A 17,152-nucleotide genomic window follows, 5' to 3' on the forward strand; every position below is an offset into this window, starting at 1 on the left:
CAATTAAATATTTTATTTGCATGAAATGCAAATGCCTTTCAGCAGTGCAATTGAAGGTTGCAATATTGAAATTATATTATATATAATTTTTTTTTAAATTTCTGCTTACCTCTAGAACCTCTTAAATTTTCAAACTTGTTAAATGGGTTTAGAGGTTTAGCCCTGTGTTGCAGTGCCGCTGTGTGGCTGTTGTCTGCTTGCTGGATGATAGTTCCCTTTCATTTAAAGTCAATATGAATCAGAAGAAGCTCCAGGCCTAGATTTAGATTTTATTTATCACATGTACAGAAATCATACAGCGAAATGTGTCATTAGCATTAACAACTAAAATGCCCAAGGATGTGCTGGGGGCAATTCACAAGTGTCACCACACATTCTGGTGCCAGCGTAACATGCCCACAATGAAACAAACCCCTTTCCTCCCTTGCAACACTCACCTATGTACATACACAGTCCTCTCATCCCAGGATAGGCTGTCTTCTTCAGCCTCCAATGGACTTACGGATTTCCAGACAGCAGATACACAGATATTCACAGACCCAGGCTCTAGCTATCGGGCCTCAGTGTCTGGACTTCCAATCAACCTTCGGGCTTAAATCCAGACTTCTGATCAACCTTCAGGCTTTGTTCCAGGCCTCTGATCAACCTTGGGGCTTCAATCTTTGATATCAACCCAGGACTCGCAGTTGCTGATGAATGACAGAGTAGTCCTGAGTTCTGGACCGTGGGGCATGGATGAGCCTACTGCCTAATACACGGTCTGGCCTCATGAGGGGTGCATCCATGTACAAACCCCATTTCCAGAAAAGTTGGGATATTTTCCAAAATGCAATAAAAACAAATATCTGTGATATGTTAATTCACGTGAACCCTTATTTAACTGACAAAAGTACAAAGAAAAGATTTTCAATAGTTTTACTGACCAACTTAATTGTATTTTGTAAATATACACAAATTTAGAATTTGATGGCTGCAACACACTCAACAAAAGTTGGGACAGAGTTAAAGTAAGATTGAAAAGTGCACAGAATATTCAAGTAACACCGGTTTGGAAGACTCCACATTAAGCAGGCTAATTGGTAGCAGGTGAGGTATCATGACTGGGTATAAAAGTAGCGTCCATCAAAGGCTCAGTCTTTGCAAGCAAGGATGGGTCGTGGCTCACCCCTTTGTGCCAAAATTCATGAGAGAATTGTTAGTCAGTTCAAGAGGAACATTTCCCAATGCAAGATTGCAGAGAATTTAGATCTTTCAACATCTACAGTACATAATATTGTGAAAAGATTCAGAGAATTCAGAGACATCTCAGTGCGTAAAGTGCAAGGTCGGAAACCACTGTTGAATGCGTGTGATCTTTGAGCCCTCAGGTGGCACTGCCTAAGAAACCGTCATGCTACTGTGACAATTATAGCCACCTGGGCTCGGGAGTACTTCGGAAAACCATTGTCGCTTAACGCAGTTCGTCGCTGCATCCAGAAATGCAACTTGAAACTGTATTACGCAAGGAGGAAGCCATACATCAACTCTATGCAGAAACGCCGGCGAGTTCTCTAGGCCTGAGCTCATCTCAGATGGACCGAAAGACTGTGGAACCGTGTGCTGTGGTCAGATGAATCCACATTTCAGCTAGTTTTCGGAAAAAACGGGCGTCAAGTTCTCCATGCCAAAGATGAAAACAACCATCCTGATTGTTATCAGCGAAAGGTGCAAAAGACAGCATCTGTGATGGTATGGGGGTGCATCAGTGCCCACAGCATGGGTGAGTTGCATGTATGTGAAGGTACCATTAACTCTGAGGTGTATATTAGGATTTTAGAGAGACATATGTTGCCATCAAGGCGACATCTCTTCCCAGGACGTCCATGCTTATTTCAGCAGGACAATGCCAGACCACATTCTGCACGGGCTACAACAGCGTGGCTTTGTAGACACAGAGTGCGTGTGTTTGACTGGCCTACTGCCAGTCCAGATCTATCTCCTATTGAAAATGTATGGCGCATCATGAAGAGGAGTATCAGACAACGGAGACCACGGACTGTTGAGCAGCTGAAGTCTTATATCAAGCAAGAATGGACAAAATTTCCAATTGCAAATCTACTACAATTAGTATCCTCAGTTCCAAAACGATTAAAAAGTGTTATTAAAAGGAAAGGTGATGTAACACAATGGTAAACATGCCTCTGTCCCAACTTTTGTTGAGTGTGTTGCAGCCATCAAATTTTAAATTTGTGTATATTTGCAAAATACAATTAGGTTGGTAAGTTAAACTATTGAAAATCTTTTCTTTGTACTTTTGTCAGTTAAATAAAGGTTCACGTGAATTAACATATCACAGATTTTTGTTTTTATTGCATTTTGGAAAATATCCCAACTTTTCTGGAAATGGGGTTTGTACTAAAATAGCACACACTGGGTGCAAACAACCCATTTGAAAAAGACAACAAGCACTGCAAATAAGAAAATAATGATAGTAATAAATAAATAAGCAACTAATATTGACAACATCAGATGAAGAGTCCTAAGTTGTGGGAGTGAGTGAAGTTGAATGAAGTTATCCCCTCTGATTCAAGAACCTAATGATTGAGGGGTAATAACTGTTACTGACCCTGGTGGCATGAGTCCTGAGGCTCCTATACCTTCTATCTGATGGCACCAGTGAAAAGATAGCATGGCTTGGGTGGTAAGAGCCCTTGACAATGGAAACTGCTTTCCTGTGACAGCACTCCATATAGATGTGCTCAATGCTTCACCCATGATGGACTGTGCCATAACCACCATTTTTGTAGGATTTTTAGTTCGTGGACATTAATGTTTCCACACCAGGCCATGATGCAGCCAGGGATGGGATACAGTCCACCACACATCTATAGAATATTGTTAAAGTTTTAGGAGTCATGCTGAATCTTCGCAAACTTCTAAGAAAGTAAAGGTGTTGCCTTTCTTTGTAATGGTACTTATGTGCTGGACCCAGGACGGATCCTCTGGAATGATAGCACCAAGGAATGTAAACTATAAAGTGTCAGTAGAGCAGGGGGTTATGCACATAGCCTTGTGGTGCACCTGTACCAATGGCGATTGCTGTCACCTATGTCACTTGGTTTCACTTTGTAGGACATGATAGCATTGAAACCCTGCCGCAGCTGTCGAGCATCCTTCTGTAACTCCAGTTTGGTCCAGAATTGCCACTTCACATATGAGATGACATTCTGGAGGTCATACCTGGATCCCTTGTACATCACTCGGTCACCAGACCTGAACGCCATTGATCTGGCCCTCGGCAGCTTGCCGATATCTTTGTTCATCCAGGGCTTTTGGTTGGGGAAGACTCTAAATGATTTAGTGGGAACACACTCATCCACAACTGACTTTATTAAATTCCCTGACAACTGTGTCGTATTCATTCAGATCCTCTGATGAGTCCTTGAATATGGTCCAGTCCACTGACTTGAAGCAGTCCTGTAGCTGCTCCTCTGCCTCCTGTGACCACCTCTTTGTTCTCCCTACTTCTGGAGCCTTGCTCTTTAGCCTCTGGCTGGATGAAGTTAGGAGGACAGCCGGATGGTCAGATGTCCCAAAATGTGGACTCGTGATTGAGTGGTAGGCATTGCTTGTGGTAGTATAGCAGTGGTTGAGGGTGTTGGTTCCCTGGTGCTGCAGGTGATATGCTAATGATAAAAGATCAGAGAATTCTTCAAGAAAGCCTGATTGCTGTCCTTGGCAACGATTTGAAAGGTGTCAGGGCAAGCTATTTCTAGTTTGCTTATCGTTGCACTCAATGCCTTGAGTGCATGCCTAACATCAGCCTTAGGCGGTGTGTAAACTGCGCTCAGGTCTTGGTAAGTAGAACCGTTGGCACTTAATCATTAGATGCGCCAGGATGGGGGAAACAATATTGCGACAAGACAGCTACATCTGTGCACCACGAAGAGTTTATCATGAAACACAAACCCCTCACCTTTTGCCCTCTGTGAATCAGCAGTCCAGTCCATCAGATGAACAAGAAGCTCTCAGATCTTACCATTGTATGTGGCATGTCTCCATGAAACACAGAGCCCTGCAATGCCTTATTTCCTCCGATACTGCAGTCTTGCTCTTGAGTCCTCAGTCTTGTTCTTCACAGATTGTACATCTGCTAACAAGATTCTGGGTAGAGAAAGTTTCATGCAATGCTCCTCAGACAGGATGAAGAGGTCAATACTCCCCAATGCCATTAGGCTTTACAATTCTACCGCCAGGACTTAAGAACTTTTTAAAAGCTATTATTAATGCTTTTTGAGATAGTGATTTAGATGCATATCATATTTTTTACTGAGTTAAGTATTGTATGTAATTAGTTTTGCTACAACAAGTGTATGGGACATTGGAAAAAAAGTTGAATTTCCCCATGGGGATGAATAAAGTATCTATCTATCTATCTATCTATCTATCATCATAAGCCAACATTTTAATCTGGCTCCCCTCCTCCCTCTCTTCCAGCATTGGCAATGTACCTTCGTCCACTTAAAGGTGCCATACCTGCATTCCTGAGAGTTAATTCCACTGTGTCCTTCATTAGATTGTAAAATCACTAGTTCATTAAGCTGGTTTAAAAGTATGCTATTTCAAGGAAAAATACAGGCAACAGATTGCAGCGATAGTAGTTTAGATGAAATAATCAGAATCAGGTATAATGTCACCAGCATATGTCATGAAATTTGTTGTTGTGTGGCAGCAATACATAATGATAAAAACTGTCGTTAAATTAAATAAGTAGTGCAAAAAAATAGTGAGGTAGTGATCATGGGTTTAATGTTCATTCAGAAATCTGATGGCAGAGGGGTAAGAAGCTATTCCTGAATTGTTGAGTGTGTGCCTTCAGGCTCCTGTACTTCCTCCCTGATGGTAGCAATGAGAAGAGGGCAGGCATGTCCTTGTTGATGGGGGTCTGTAATGATGGATGCTGCCTTTTTGAGGCATCACTGCTTGGATGCTACAGAGGCCGGTGCCCATATGGAGTTGACTGAGTTTACAACTTTCTGCAGCTTCTTTCGATCCTCTGTAGAAATTTGCGAGTGTTTTTGGTGACCTACCAAATATTCTTAAACTCCTAATGAAATATAGCCTCTGTTGTGCCTTCTTTGTAACTGCATTGATATGTTAGACCCAGGACAGATCCTCAAAGATGTTGATACCCAGGAACTTGAAATTGCTCACTCTTTCCACTTCTGATCCCTCAATCAGGACTGGTATATGTTCCCTTGTTTTACCCTTTCTGAAGTCCACAATCAGTTTTTTGGTCTTACTGACATTGAGTGCAAAGTTGTTGCTGTGATACCACTCTTGCTCTTATACGCCTTCTTGTCACCATCTGAAATTCTACCAACAATAATGGTATCATCAGCAAATTTATAGATGGCATTTGAATTGTGCTAGCCACACAGCCACGGGTGTAAAGAGAGAAAAGCAGTGGATTAAGCACACATCCTTGAAGTGTGCCAGTGTTGATTATCAGCGAGGTGGAGATGTTGTTTCCGATCCACACGTACTGTGGTCTTCCAATCAGGAAGCTGAGGATCCATTTGCAGTGGGTAGAACAAATGCCTAGGTTTTGGAGCTTTTGAATCTGACCAGTAGGAATGATTGTGTTAAATGCTGAACTGTAGTCAATAAACAGCGTCCTGCCAGGTCCAAGGCCACATGAAAAGCCAGTGAGATTGCATCCACTGTAGACCTATTGTGGTGATAGGCAAACTGCAGTGGGTCCAGGTCCTTGCTGAGTCAGAAGTTGATACTAGCCATAACCAACCTCTCAAAGCATTTCATTACCATAGATGTGAGTGCTACTGGACAATAGTCATTAAGGCAGCTCGCCCTGTGCTTCTTGGGCACTGGTATAATTAATGCCCTTTTGAAGCATGTGGGAACTTCCGACTATAGCAATGAGAGATTGAAAATGTTTCTGCACACACCCGTCACTTGGTTGGCACGGGTTTTCAGAGCCCTACCAGGTACCCCATCAGGGCCTGTCACCTTGCAAGGGTTCACACTCTTGAATGAAGTAAATCTAGAAGTTTATCAGAATCAGTTTAATATCACCAGCATATGTCGTGAAATTTGTTAACTTTACGGCAGCAGTACAATGCTATACATGATAGATATAGGAGAAAACTGAATACAGTGTGTGTGTATGTGTATAGTTAAATTCAATAAGTAAAGCAAAAACAAATAAAAAGCAGTGTGATAGTGTTCATGGGTTCAATGTCCATTTAAAAATCAGATGGCAGAGAGGAAGAAGCTGATCTTGAATTGTTGAGTGTGTGCCTTCAGGATTTAGTGCCTTCTTCCCGATGGTAACAATGAAAAGAGGGCAAGTCCTGGGTGGTAGGGGTCCTTAATAATTGATGACACCTTTCTGAGGTACCACTCCTTGAAGATGTCTTGGATACTACAGAGGCTAGTACCCAAGATGACGATGACTAATTTTCCAACCTTCTGCAGCTTCTTTCAGTCCCATGTAGTAGCCCCCCCCCCCCCGCCATACCAGACAGTGATGCAGCCTGTCAGAATGCTCTCCACATTACAACTGTAGAAGTTTTCGAGTGTATTAGATGACAAACTATATCTCTTCAAACTCCACATAAAATATAGCTGTTGTTTTGCCTTCTTTATAGCTGCATCAGTATGCTGCGACCAGGTTAGGTCCTCAGAAATATTGACACCCAGGAACTTGAAATAGCTCACTCTCTCCACATCTGACCCTTCTGAGGATTGGTTTGTGTTCCCTCGTCTTACCCTTTCTGAAGTTCACAGTCAGGTCTTCGGTCTTACTGATGTTGAGTGCAAGGTTGTTGCTGCGCCACCACTCCACTAGTTGGCATATCTCGCTCCTGTACACCCTCTCATCTCCATCTGAGATTCTACCAACAATGGTTGTATCATTCTCAAATTTATAGATGGTATTTGAACTATACCTAGCCACAAAGTCATGGGTATTTGGAGAGCAGAGCAGTGGGCTAAGCACACACCCCTGAGGTGCACCAGTGTTGATTGTCAGTGAGGAGGAGATATTATCAACAATCCACACAGATTGTGGTCTTCCTGTTAGGAAGTCAAGGATCCAATTAAAGAGGGAGGTACAGAGGCCCAGGTTCTGTAACTTCTCAATCAAGATTGTGGGAATGATGGTATTAAATGCTGAGCTATAGTTGATGAACAGCATCCTGACATAAGTGTTTGTGTTGTCTAAGGCCATGTGAAGAGCCATTCAGATTGCATCTGCCATTCAAGGCAGCTCACATTATTCTTCTTAGGCACTGGTATAAATGTTGCCTTTTTGAAGCAAGTGCACGGATTTTGCTATGACACCGTACAACTAGCTGGTATATCTTGCTCCTGTACTCATCACCACCTGAGATTCTGCCAGCATTGGTTGTATCACCAGCAAATTTATAGAGTTATACCTAGCCACACAGTTATGGGCACAGAGAAATAGAGTAGTGAGCGCATTCCTGTGGTGCACCAGTGATCATCATCAGCCAGGTGAAGATGTTATTTCCAATCTGCACAGATTGTTGTCTTCCAGTCAAGGATCCAGTTGCAGAGGGAGGCATAGAAGCCCAGGTTCTTTGATCAGGACTGTAGGAATGATGGTGTTAAATGCTGAACTATAGTCAATAAACAGCATCCTGACAGAGATTGTATTGTTCAAGGCCACATGGAGAGCCATTGATATCGCGTCTGTCATAGAACTGTTGTGGAGATAGGCAACTGCAATGGGTCCAAGTCCTTCCTGAGACAGATGTTGGTTTTAGCCACAACCAACCTCACAAAGCATTTCATTGCTGTAAATGTGTGTGCTGCTGGATAATAGTCATTGAAGCAGCTCACTCTGCTCTTCTTAGCACTGGTATAATTGTTGCCCTTTTGAAGCAGTTGGCAACTCCCGATCACAGCAATGAGAGATTGAAAGTGTCTTTGAATTCCTTGCCAGTTGATTGGCACAGGTTTTCAGAGCCTTACCAGGTACTCCATAGGGGGCTACTGTCTTGCAAGGGTTTACCCTCTTGAAAGGCAGCCTGATGTCAGTCTCCGAGATGGAGATCACAGGGTCACCGGATGCTACAGAGATTCTCATAGCTGTAGGTTTATTCTTCCTTTCAAAATGAGCATAAATGGTGTTGTGCTCATCTGGTAGTGAAGTATCACTGCCATTCTTGCTATTGGGTTTCGCTTTGTAGGAAGTAATGTCCTGCAAACCCTGCCGGAGTTGACACACATCCAAAATCACCTCCAACCTCTCTCAGAATTGTTTCTTACCTCTTGAAATAGCCCTCCACAAGTCATATCTGATTTTCTTGTGTAGACCTGGGTCATGCCACAGATCTAGCCCTCAGCAGACTACGAACCTCCTGGTTTATCCATGGCATTTGGTTTGGGAATGTACACTGAGTTTTCTTTGGCACACAGGTTTTAATGAAGTCAATGACAATGGCAGCATACTCATCCAGACTCAAAGATGAATCCCTAAATACAGTCCAGTCTACCGATTCAAAGCAGTTCTGTAAGCACTCTGTCTTGGTCCTCACTACTAGTGCTGCAGTCAGGAGGTATATCTGGGAATCTGAAAGTTCTCAAGATAGATAAGTTACCTCAACCAGATCATCTACACCCAGGGTTTTGAAAGAAGTAGCTGAAGAGAATGTGGAGGCATCAGTAATGATCTTTCAAAAATCACTAGATTCTGGAATGGTTCTGGAGTACTGGAAAATTGCAAATGTCCTCCATTCTTCAAGAAGAGAGGAAGGCAAAAGAAAGTAAATTATAACCCAGTTAGCCTGACTTTACTTGTTGGGAAGATGTTGGAGTGAGAATTCTTTGAGGAAATACCAAGCAGGATAGACAAAAGCACCTAACACCAGGCTCAAGCATAGTTTCCACCCCACTGTAATAAGACTATTGAATATTTCCCTAGTATGATAAGCCAATCTCTTGGCTTCACAGTCTACTTCGTTGGGACTTTGCCTTATAGTCTACCTGCACTTCACTTTCTGCTATAACACTTTATTCTGCATTCTGTTGTTGTTTTACCTTGTAGTATCTCAATGCATTGTTGTACCTTGTAGTATCTCAATGCATTGTTGTAATAAATTAATCAGCATTGATGGTACACAAGACAAATTTTTCACTCTACCTTCGTACATGTGACAATAATAAACCAATTCATTAATTTATACTGATCTAGTCAAAGGGACTGTATTCCTCAGTGTGACAGACATTTAAATTTTTGGGGGGTCATTAGCTCATCTGAGAGCTTGCAATTCATCTTATCCAGGTGATCGACATCCTTTCCTTTACTGTGGTGGATCTCTGTTTAATTTTTGATCCTTGTGCATCTTCCAGGAGTCAAGAATGATGAGTAGTCTTAAGTCTAAGATTTCAGTTTACTTTAGAGTACAAACGAACATAGAAATACTAAGCAAACTAAATTAAGAGCTGAGAAACAATGCTGAGATGTTCAGACAAAAGAATAAAGAATAAGCCAAGATGGCGCTTCTGAAAAATCCCTCACTTTTGTAGATAAGATGAGGAAAATTCCTTCAATAGAGAATAAACTAGCTACACAATTAAAACAATTACATCAAGTGGGTAATGAGCTAATACTTGGCCAATGCAAAATGAAAATGGTGATAAACAATTAGTTCAGCTGCTATACCGCTTTCTACCAGTGAGTGAAAAATACATGTTTATTAAAATGTACAAATCTTAGAAAAAGTATTATTTAAAAAAAACAGTGGTTCAACAACTGCTTTGGAACATGCAAACTTGTTTAAATTGAGGTTCTAATAGATTGGAAACATAAAGATGGTACAGCACTTAGTCCTCAGTGTAAGTAAGTCTTATCACTTCACTTTCCAGTGATTATTACACCAAATAAGTAAGCTTTTATCAGGTTGACTTTGCTATTACCATATTGGGTTTTATTATTCAGGGAGAATATCGTGCAGCAATGAATGATGATTGGCTGAAAAAGCTTTATGCACTCGGTGTTCCCCACACAAAAGAATGCACTCTGACTTCAATATTAGGGGACCCTGTGAACATAAGGATCTGGCAGGTAAGTAACTGTTCTCTATTTTCATTTAGCTGATTCATTCCATCTGATTGGATAGAAGTCAGAAAGCTAGCACTAACAAAGTTGACACTTTGCTGACTTGTTGCTGTACCTCAGCAACATGCAAATAAACTGTATCTCTAAATAAAACAAATTTAGGAACACATACCAATCTGCAAACAGGAAACGGCAAGGGAATATAGTGCTCTCTGAATGTGAGAAGTTAAAGGGTGTAAACACTCTAGCCAGTGATTAGATACTGTAGATTGGAGGGTTGGGAATATGCTCACAATGAATAAACTCTGAAGGACAAATCTTTTAATTTTAGATGAGAGGAAGATATTTGAGCCATTTTCCATTGGACATTAAAGTGGGATGGATAAATATAAACTGCCTTTTCAAAACTTGAAACTAAAGCCAATAGAAATTTAATTTAATTGATTTGATTCTCTGGATTTCCTTGGGTTTTGGAGTTCAGTGATGATCATATTATCATGTGAGGACAGCTCTTCCACCACTCAGCGTGTATAATGGAGGATCCTGGTGATGACATTCCCTGTGGCTATACAGTACACAAGTTCCTCTGAGTTTACAACAATTATATTTTTCTCCTTTCTTGACAATGGTTCAGGATTATCGCATCCTCTGCATGTTCTTCACCTAAATGTGGGAGATAATGTTGTGAATTTATGACTGACTCTGCCAAGCAGCAAGGATACTAACAGCACCCAAAATCTTGTTGTTTTTCACCTAACATATAATCATTTTGATATCTTGTCAGTTGGGGGTAGTGGGGAACTTGCTAAAGAATGGAGTGTGGACCACTTAAGTCAAGGACAGAGTTACAGCAGGTGCTGATCCCTCCTCTGTCTTTGTTAAGTTTATCTCAGCCTTTGGCTATCAATAGTGTGAACCTTGGAGTGTACCAGTTGTAGATGAGCTTGACACGATGATTTTGTATTCTGGCATTAAAGCAATGATATAGATTCATTGCACTCATTGCAAATGTTTTCACAGTTGCAATGATTATAATATATTATGTCAATAGCATTTCTGCCACAATATTTTAGATTTAATGGGTTGAACCTTAACTCCTAAAATTGGACAGGTTGAAATTATTGAAAGGCTATAATCACAAAAAAATCTGGATGGGCAATCAGAACTGCATTGAAACTTATTACTTCATGAAGCAAAGGTGAAGTGCCCAATCTTGTAATAAACAAACAGCCTTCATTTTAACAGCCATTCTGTTTTTTTAAAGTAAAGGCATCTGAATTTCCCCAGACTCAGGAAGGTGGGAAGGACCTTGAGGTAAATGGAAAGCACAGGGTGGAACTGGTAATGCCATGCCCTAACAGTGCCAGAGACACGGGTTCAATCCTAACCTCAGGTGTTCTCATGGAGGAGTTTGCACGTTCTCCCTGTGACTGGGTGGGTCTCCCACATCCCAAAGACATTTGGGTTGGTAGGTTTAAATGGCCATACTGGTAGTGTAGGGTTGAGTGGTAGAATCTGTAGGAGTCGAAGAGAAGTTTGAAAAAATGATTAACGCAAATAGGTGTTTGATGGCCAGCATGGACTAGCAGACTGAATGCATGTTTCCTTGCTATATGTCTTTATGACTCTAAATTCCTTTAGAGCACAGCGCATGGGCTAGGTAAAGCAAAGTACATTTTCTCCATGTCCAACAAGCCGCTACCCCAAAATTTGTCTGCACCCTGACCACATTTAGTATCCTTTGTACACCATGTTAGGAAAAAGGTAAGCAGATTTTTGTGGTTACCGGGGCATGGATGTGGGTAAATGGCTATTTTGTAGTCAGATTTATCCATGAACAATGGGGAAATGGAACACATAAATAGAACAAAATTTGGGTGGGGTGGAGGTGGGTCTCCAGAGGTTGGATTAAAATTTTAAGTTGCAAAAGAACTTGCAGTCTATAGCAACATTTTCTTAAAAACTTCTAGTTCTCTGTCTGTTTTATCTTCTATGCCCCCGCGCCCCCCTCCCCACCTCCACGCAAAAGTAGTATATCCTGATGTACTCCTGAAGTGGCTGGCTTTTTACTTTTGAATGGTGTACCTTCCTGTTTCATATACTATTTACTATTAAACGTTCTGCTTCATAGATTGCAGGTCTTCCCAAAGATGCACTATCAGTCGAGAATGGAATAATCACACAGTTTACTCAGCGCTGGCCTTTGTTTATTGATCCACAAGGTCAAGCAAATAAATGGATAAAAAATTTGGTAAGAGTAATCTACAGCCACATTAGCTGGTAACTTATGTAAACTAATTAGCTTTGTTTGGCATGAATATAAAGTATGAAATATATCACAATTTGATTGAATTTACTTAGAGGTTGTATTGTCACCTGACAACCAAATACTTTGGAAAATGACTCCATGTGCAATTTTTCTAGTATCAAGCGACTCTGAGTAATATTCAACATGAGTTTTTTGAGCTTGAAACAACTCACAAAAGCACTACACATGTTAATTTATACAGTTGATGCACGGTACTTGATCCCTATTCTTCATCGATCCCATGTGGTTTACGAGGAATGACCTTGGTTTCCTGTATGGTTAGGAAAGCCAATCACCTCATGATTGCTGTCCAGAGATCACTGCTGGATATTGTTGAAGCTGTCCGTAATTATCTGGACACATTTAGTGATGTATCAGAAGCAAACTAACACTCTTGTATAAAAGCATCATATGGCCATAAAATGGTGAATTACTGAAAACGGCAGAATTACTTTTTACATCAGCCAGCATTTATGGGGTGAAAAGCAGTTTCATGTCGATGGCCTTTCATAGTGATCAGCATCTTTCAGTTATCTGCACAGCGTGGTCAATTATGGACAGTATTTCCAGAGAATAGGTGAGAAGATAGTAAGACTATAATATTATAGGTGTGCATTCAGTTACACCACCCTGCAACAAAAACTTGCATATTGCCTACAGCACTGATCAAATAATCGTGAATTGAGAGTTCAGATCACACCATGGAAAGTTATTAAACTGGATTTAATTGGCCATATTTTACAGAGATCCGAAATCTACTGATCTTTATGAAAGACCATCTGCCTGAACCATTAACTGTTTTATTCTCTGTAGGTGCTACCAGAACAAGTCAACTCTTGTGTTCTTGAAAAACCTAACTGGTTAGTTGCCATTTGTTTAAAATGTGGAACCTGTACAACTCCGGTTTCACAACACTTCGATGGTTTAACAACCCTAAATTAGCAAAGTACAATCAGTTTCCCAAACATCTGCCATAAAGCAGAAAGCCACCAACATTAATAGAGGATTGTTCAGGGCAACTAGACATGAGCAACAGACAAAATTTACACACAAAATAATTTTAAAAAATCTTGTTCCCATTAATATTCCAACTTGCTTTAAACTCATACTTTTAAAAAATGTTTGAGAAGGATAATAAATTTTCCAGTGAACCTAATAGGTTTAAAGTTGTAGTGGGGCACTGGTGTGTTAAAGGAAGTGCAGAACCAGCACCCTAATATGTTAAAGGGAGAATCAGAATCATCACCTGGTGAACCATTGGGAATTCTGAACAAGTGGGTGGCAGATTATGGGAGATTTACTGTTTAGGCAGCACTTCAAGAAATTCAAAACCAGATGTAAATGTTAACAACATTTTATCTACAAACCCCAAGTCTTGTCAGCTGAGTCTACACATGATGTGCAAGAATTCAAAATCTCCCAAGTAGAGTTTGATACATTAGTCCTTTCTGAGAATATTCCAGAATGCATATATTTCCACATGAAAATTAGTGATAACTCTTCAGGTTGTCAAGTAGGTTCCATCCTTGGTGAAAATTTATTATCCGTCCTTAAACTGCAAAATGCTGCTTTTTTTGCACAATAATAATCATTCTGCCATTCTGCATTTGATCTAAATGCTAATCTTATAGAATTGTTTTCTGCCCCAGGATTCTCCCTCTGTAGTTTCTATCTGAAATCCAATCATAAAAAGTAATGCAAAAGACTAGCACAAAACTCCACTTAACCGCATTGCCAGTAACAGTCATGGTTAAATGTTACTGCAATAGAACAGGCCTTCTTCTGTGAAAAAACCAATCTAATTAATTTAATTCATCTCTTTGGCTACTTCAGGAGAAAGACAACGGATTAGATATTTTCAAGATGTCTGACCGTGACTTCCTGCGGAGTCTGGAGAATGCCATACGTTTTGGAAAGCCTTGCCTTTTGGAGAATGTGAGGGAGGAACTGGATCCAGCCCTAGACCCCATACTGCTGAAAATGGTACCAAAAAACAGTAGACAAGCTTAGGGTGAAATATTCTGACTATAGTATTATCAGGAAGTCATCCATTGCAACTATTTGTTGTTCATTCATAATGAGAGTAAAATCATGATTTACACCCTAATAATGCAATGATTACTTGTTGAAATCATCTGATCAGAAGTCCAGGGGCCTAGACTAACAATTCAGAGACAGAAGTTCAAATTCCATCACTGTGGCTGTACAATTTCAGCATGTTAATAATGTAAAGGTTTTGGGAGGAAAATATCTGGTCAAAACTACCAGATTGCCATAAATACCCATCCTGTTCACTAACATCCTTCAAGCAAGGAAATCTGTTCCTTTTACCCAGTCTGGCCTCTGTGACTCGAGATCCACAACATAATTAAGTGATGTAATAAGTCATTCAGTTGTATCAAATTGCTTTGTGAATGCAGGAGAAGTATAAAATCTATTGGACCATACAGCAACAACACAGGCACTTAATTCAGAATGCCAAAATTGCACCAATTCCACTCAGTCTTGCAAAGTCCTCCTTTCACTCTGGGGGCTAGTGTTTATTGGGAAAGGTGTTTGACTGACTATTCATTATTTTACTTACATAACTTTACAATCCTGACTCCTCTATCACAATCTATCCATACATTCTGTCCCAGCAGCACGAGGGACCTAACAGAGCTAGCAATACCATGCTATACAGACAGAATAGAGTCATTATGGGCCCTCAACATTGATTTGAGACCTCCTGAAGTCTCCTACCATCAGGCCAAAAATGACTTAGGAGTCTTCTGCCTGATCACCACCTCCCTTCTGCCCCCAGCTGATCCTCCTTGTCAAATGCCACCTGGAAGAAGCAGTGAAAGTGTTTCTATTCTGCTTGGGGCACTTCAATATACTTCACCATGAGTGACTCGATACTGAATCAGCTGATCAAGTCATGATGGATATCCCTTCATTCACCTCTGCCAAACAGTCTGCAACAGGTAGTGTGTGAACCAAATGAAGGTTGAATCCACTTGCTCTTACCATTCTGCCAGATGCAAGTGCATCTGTCCATTTAAGCTTTATTTTAATGATCATCATACAAAATTTGTGGTGACAGACTCCTGTGTTTTCACTGAGGGCCCTCTACATATTGTATCGCAGAGCAGTTGTGTAAAGTAAGATAGACTCAAAGCAGCAACATACAAAATATTGGAGGAACTCAGCAGGCCAGGCAGCATCTATGGAAAAGAGTACAGTCAACGTTTCAGGCGAGACCCTTCATCAAATCAACTGCACTCTTTTCCATAGATGCTGTCCGGCCTGCTCAGTTCCTCCAACATTTTGTATGTGTTGCTTAGATTTCCAGCATCTGCAGATTTTCTCTTGTTTGTGATTAGACTCAATACAAACTTGGCAGCTCTAAAACAGTAGACCGTAAGCAGCAACAGAAATATGTTCCATCATAATCTAAGATCCGTATAATCACATGTTAACTAAAGACAAAAATAAACACATGACACAAATGCTTATGTATAAAATATGTGGACATAATAACACCAAAGATTTTGTTCTGTTTTCCAGACCTTTAAACAACAAGGGAGTACAGTCATAAAACTGGGAGATGCAGTTATCCCTTATCATGAAGATTTTAAAATGTACATCACTACCAAGCTGCCCAATCCTCACTATACTCCTGAGATATCATCAAAGGTCACTCTCATTAATTTCACACTATCTCCAAGGTAAATGGACACAAAAGCAAAATCAGCTCCTTCGGGAAATCCAAAACTAACCACTGAAAGTGCTAGATAATCAAGCTTTAACAAACAGAAAAAGGGAAGAGAGTAGAAGAGATCAAAAAAGATGGAAAGCAGGAAAAGTTAAATGACAAGAAGGGTAATACTTCAAATGAAAGAGTATGGTAATGGGAGAAAAGGTCATCCTGAAGGAGACATTACTGGTGAGGAAACGATTATTTGAAATTACCCAGAGGAAATCATTGTGAATTCTAGAAAGCAAGTACTGATTATCTGAAATTATACTCTCTTGATTTCATAGATCTGAGGCTGGGCTGATAAGTGACAAGCAGTTTTCATGCCACATAGGTGCCAGGCAAAGGTGGTATCTCACAAAAGAATATCCAGCTATCATTGCTGACATTCAATGACACTGGATTCAGATAAGATTCCAATTCAGATTTATTTATCACATGTACATGGAAACATACAATGAAATGTGTCATTTTACTATAATTAAATCCCCCACTTTAAATATCCTGGGGATATTAGAGTCTTAGATAATTTTGCAGAGGTAGATAGATTTTTGAAAAGTTGAAAAGCAGGGTGTGAACGGTTCCCATAGATAGGCAGGAATGTGGAGTTGAGATTACAATCGAATTGCGGTGATCTTATCAAATAACAACATTGCCTTCAGATGCTGAAAGACTCCCTGCTGCTCCAGTTCATATATTTGTATGATCAATTAAAGACAATAATTCTGTTAAATTTCTGTGTTAGATGTTTCACATGTCAGTTGATATTTGTTTTCAGTTTGTATTTGCTAGTAAGTTTAAATTCTTTCAGTTTCTTCTAGAATAACAAACAGTTACTAAAGCATTTTAATTTCAGACATTTTTGATTTAAACCAATTTTCAATTCTATAAGGTTGCAAAATAAGGCAGGATGTAAAATCTTATACTGAGTAACACACAAAGTGCTGGAGGAATTCAGCAGGTTAGATAGCATCTATGGAGAGGAATAAGGAACTGATGTTTTGGACGCTGCCTGACC

General features: G+C 40.3%; 1 protein-coding gene across 1 annotated transcript in view; it reads left to right on the forward strand.

The window, feature by feature from the left end:
- dnah1 (dynein, axonemal, heavy chain 1) overlaps positions 1-17,152 on the forward strand; it is a 367,482-nt gene that overhangs the window by 293,723 nt on the left and 56,607 nt on the right. The window contains exons 59-62 of the mRNA XM_073072534.1: positions 9,968-10,093; positions 12,219-12,338; positions 14,229-14,378; positions 15,945-16,105. Coding sequence (XP_072928635.1) covers positions 9,968-10,093; positions 12,219-12,338; positions 14,229-14,378; positions 15,945-16,105 — 557 coding nt within the window. The remainder of the gene's footprint in view (positions 1-9,967; positions 10,094-12,218; positions 12,339-14,228; positions 14,379-15,944; positions 16,106-17,152) is intronic.

This window comes from Hemitrygon akajei, chromosome 19 (genome assembly GCF_048418815.1).
Source record: "Hemitrygon akajei chromosome 19, sHemAka1.3, whole genome shotgun sequence".
In the NCBI taxonomy this organism is placed as follows: domain Eukaryota; kingdom Metazoa; phylum Chordata; class Chondrichthyes; order Myliobatiformes; family Dasyatidae; genus Hemitrygon; species Hemitrygon akajei.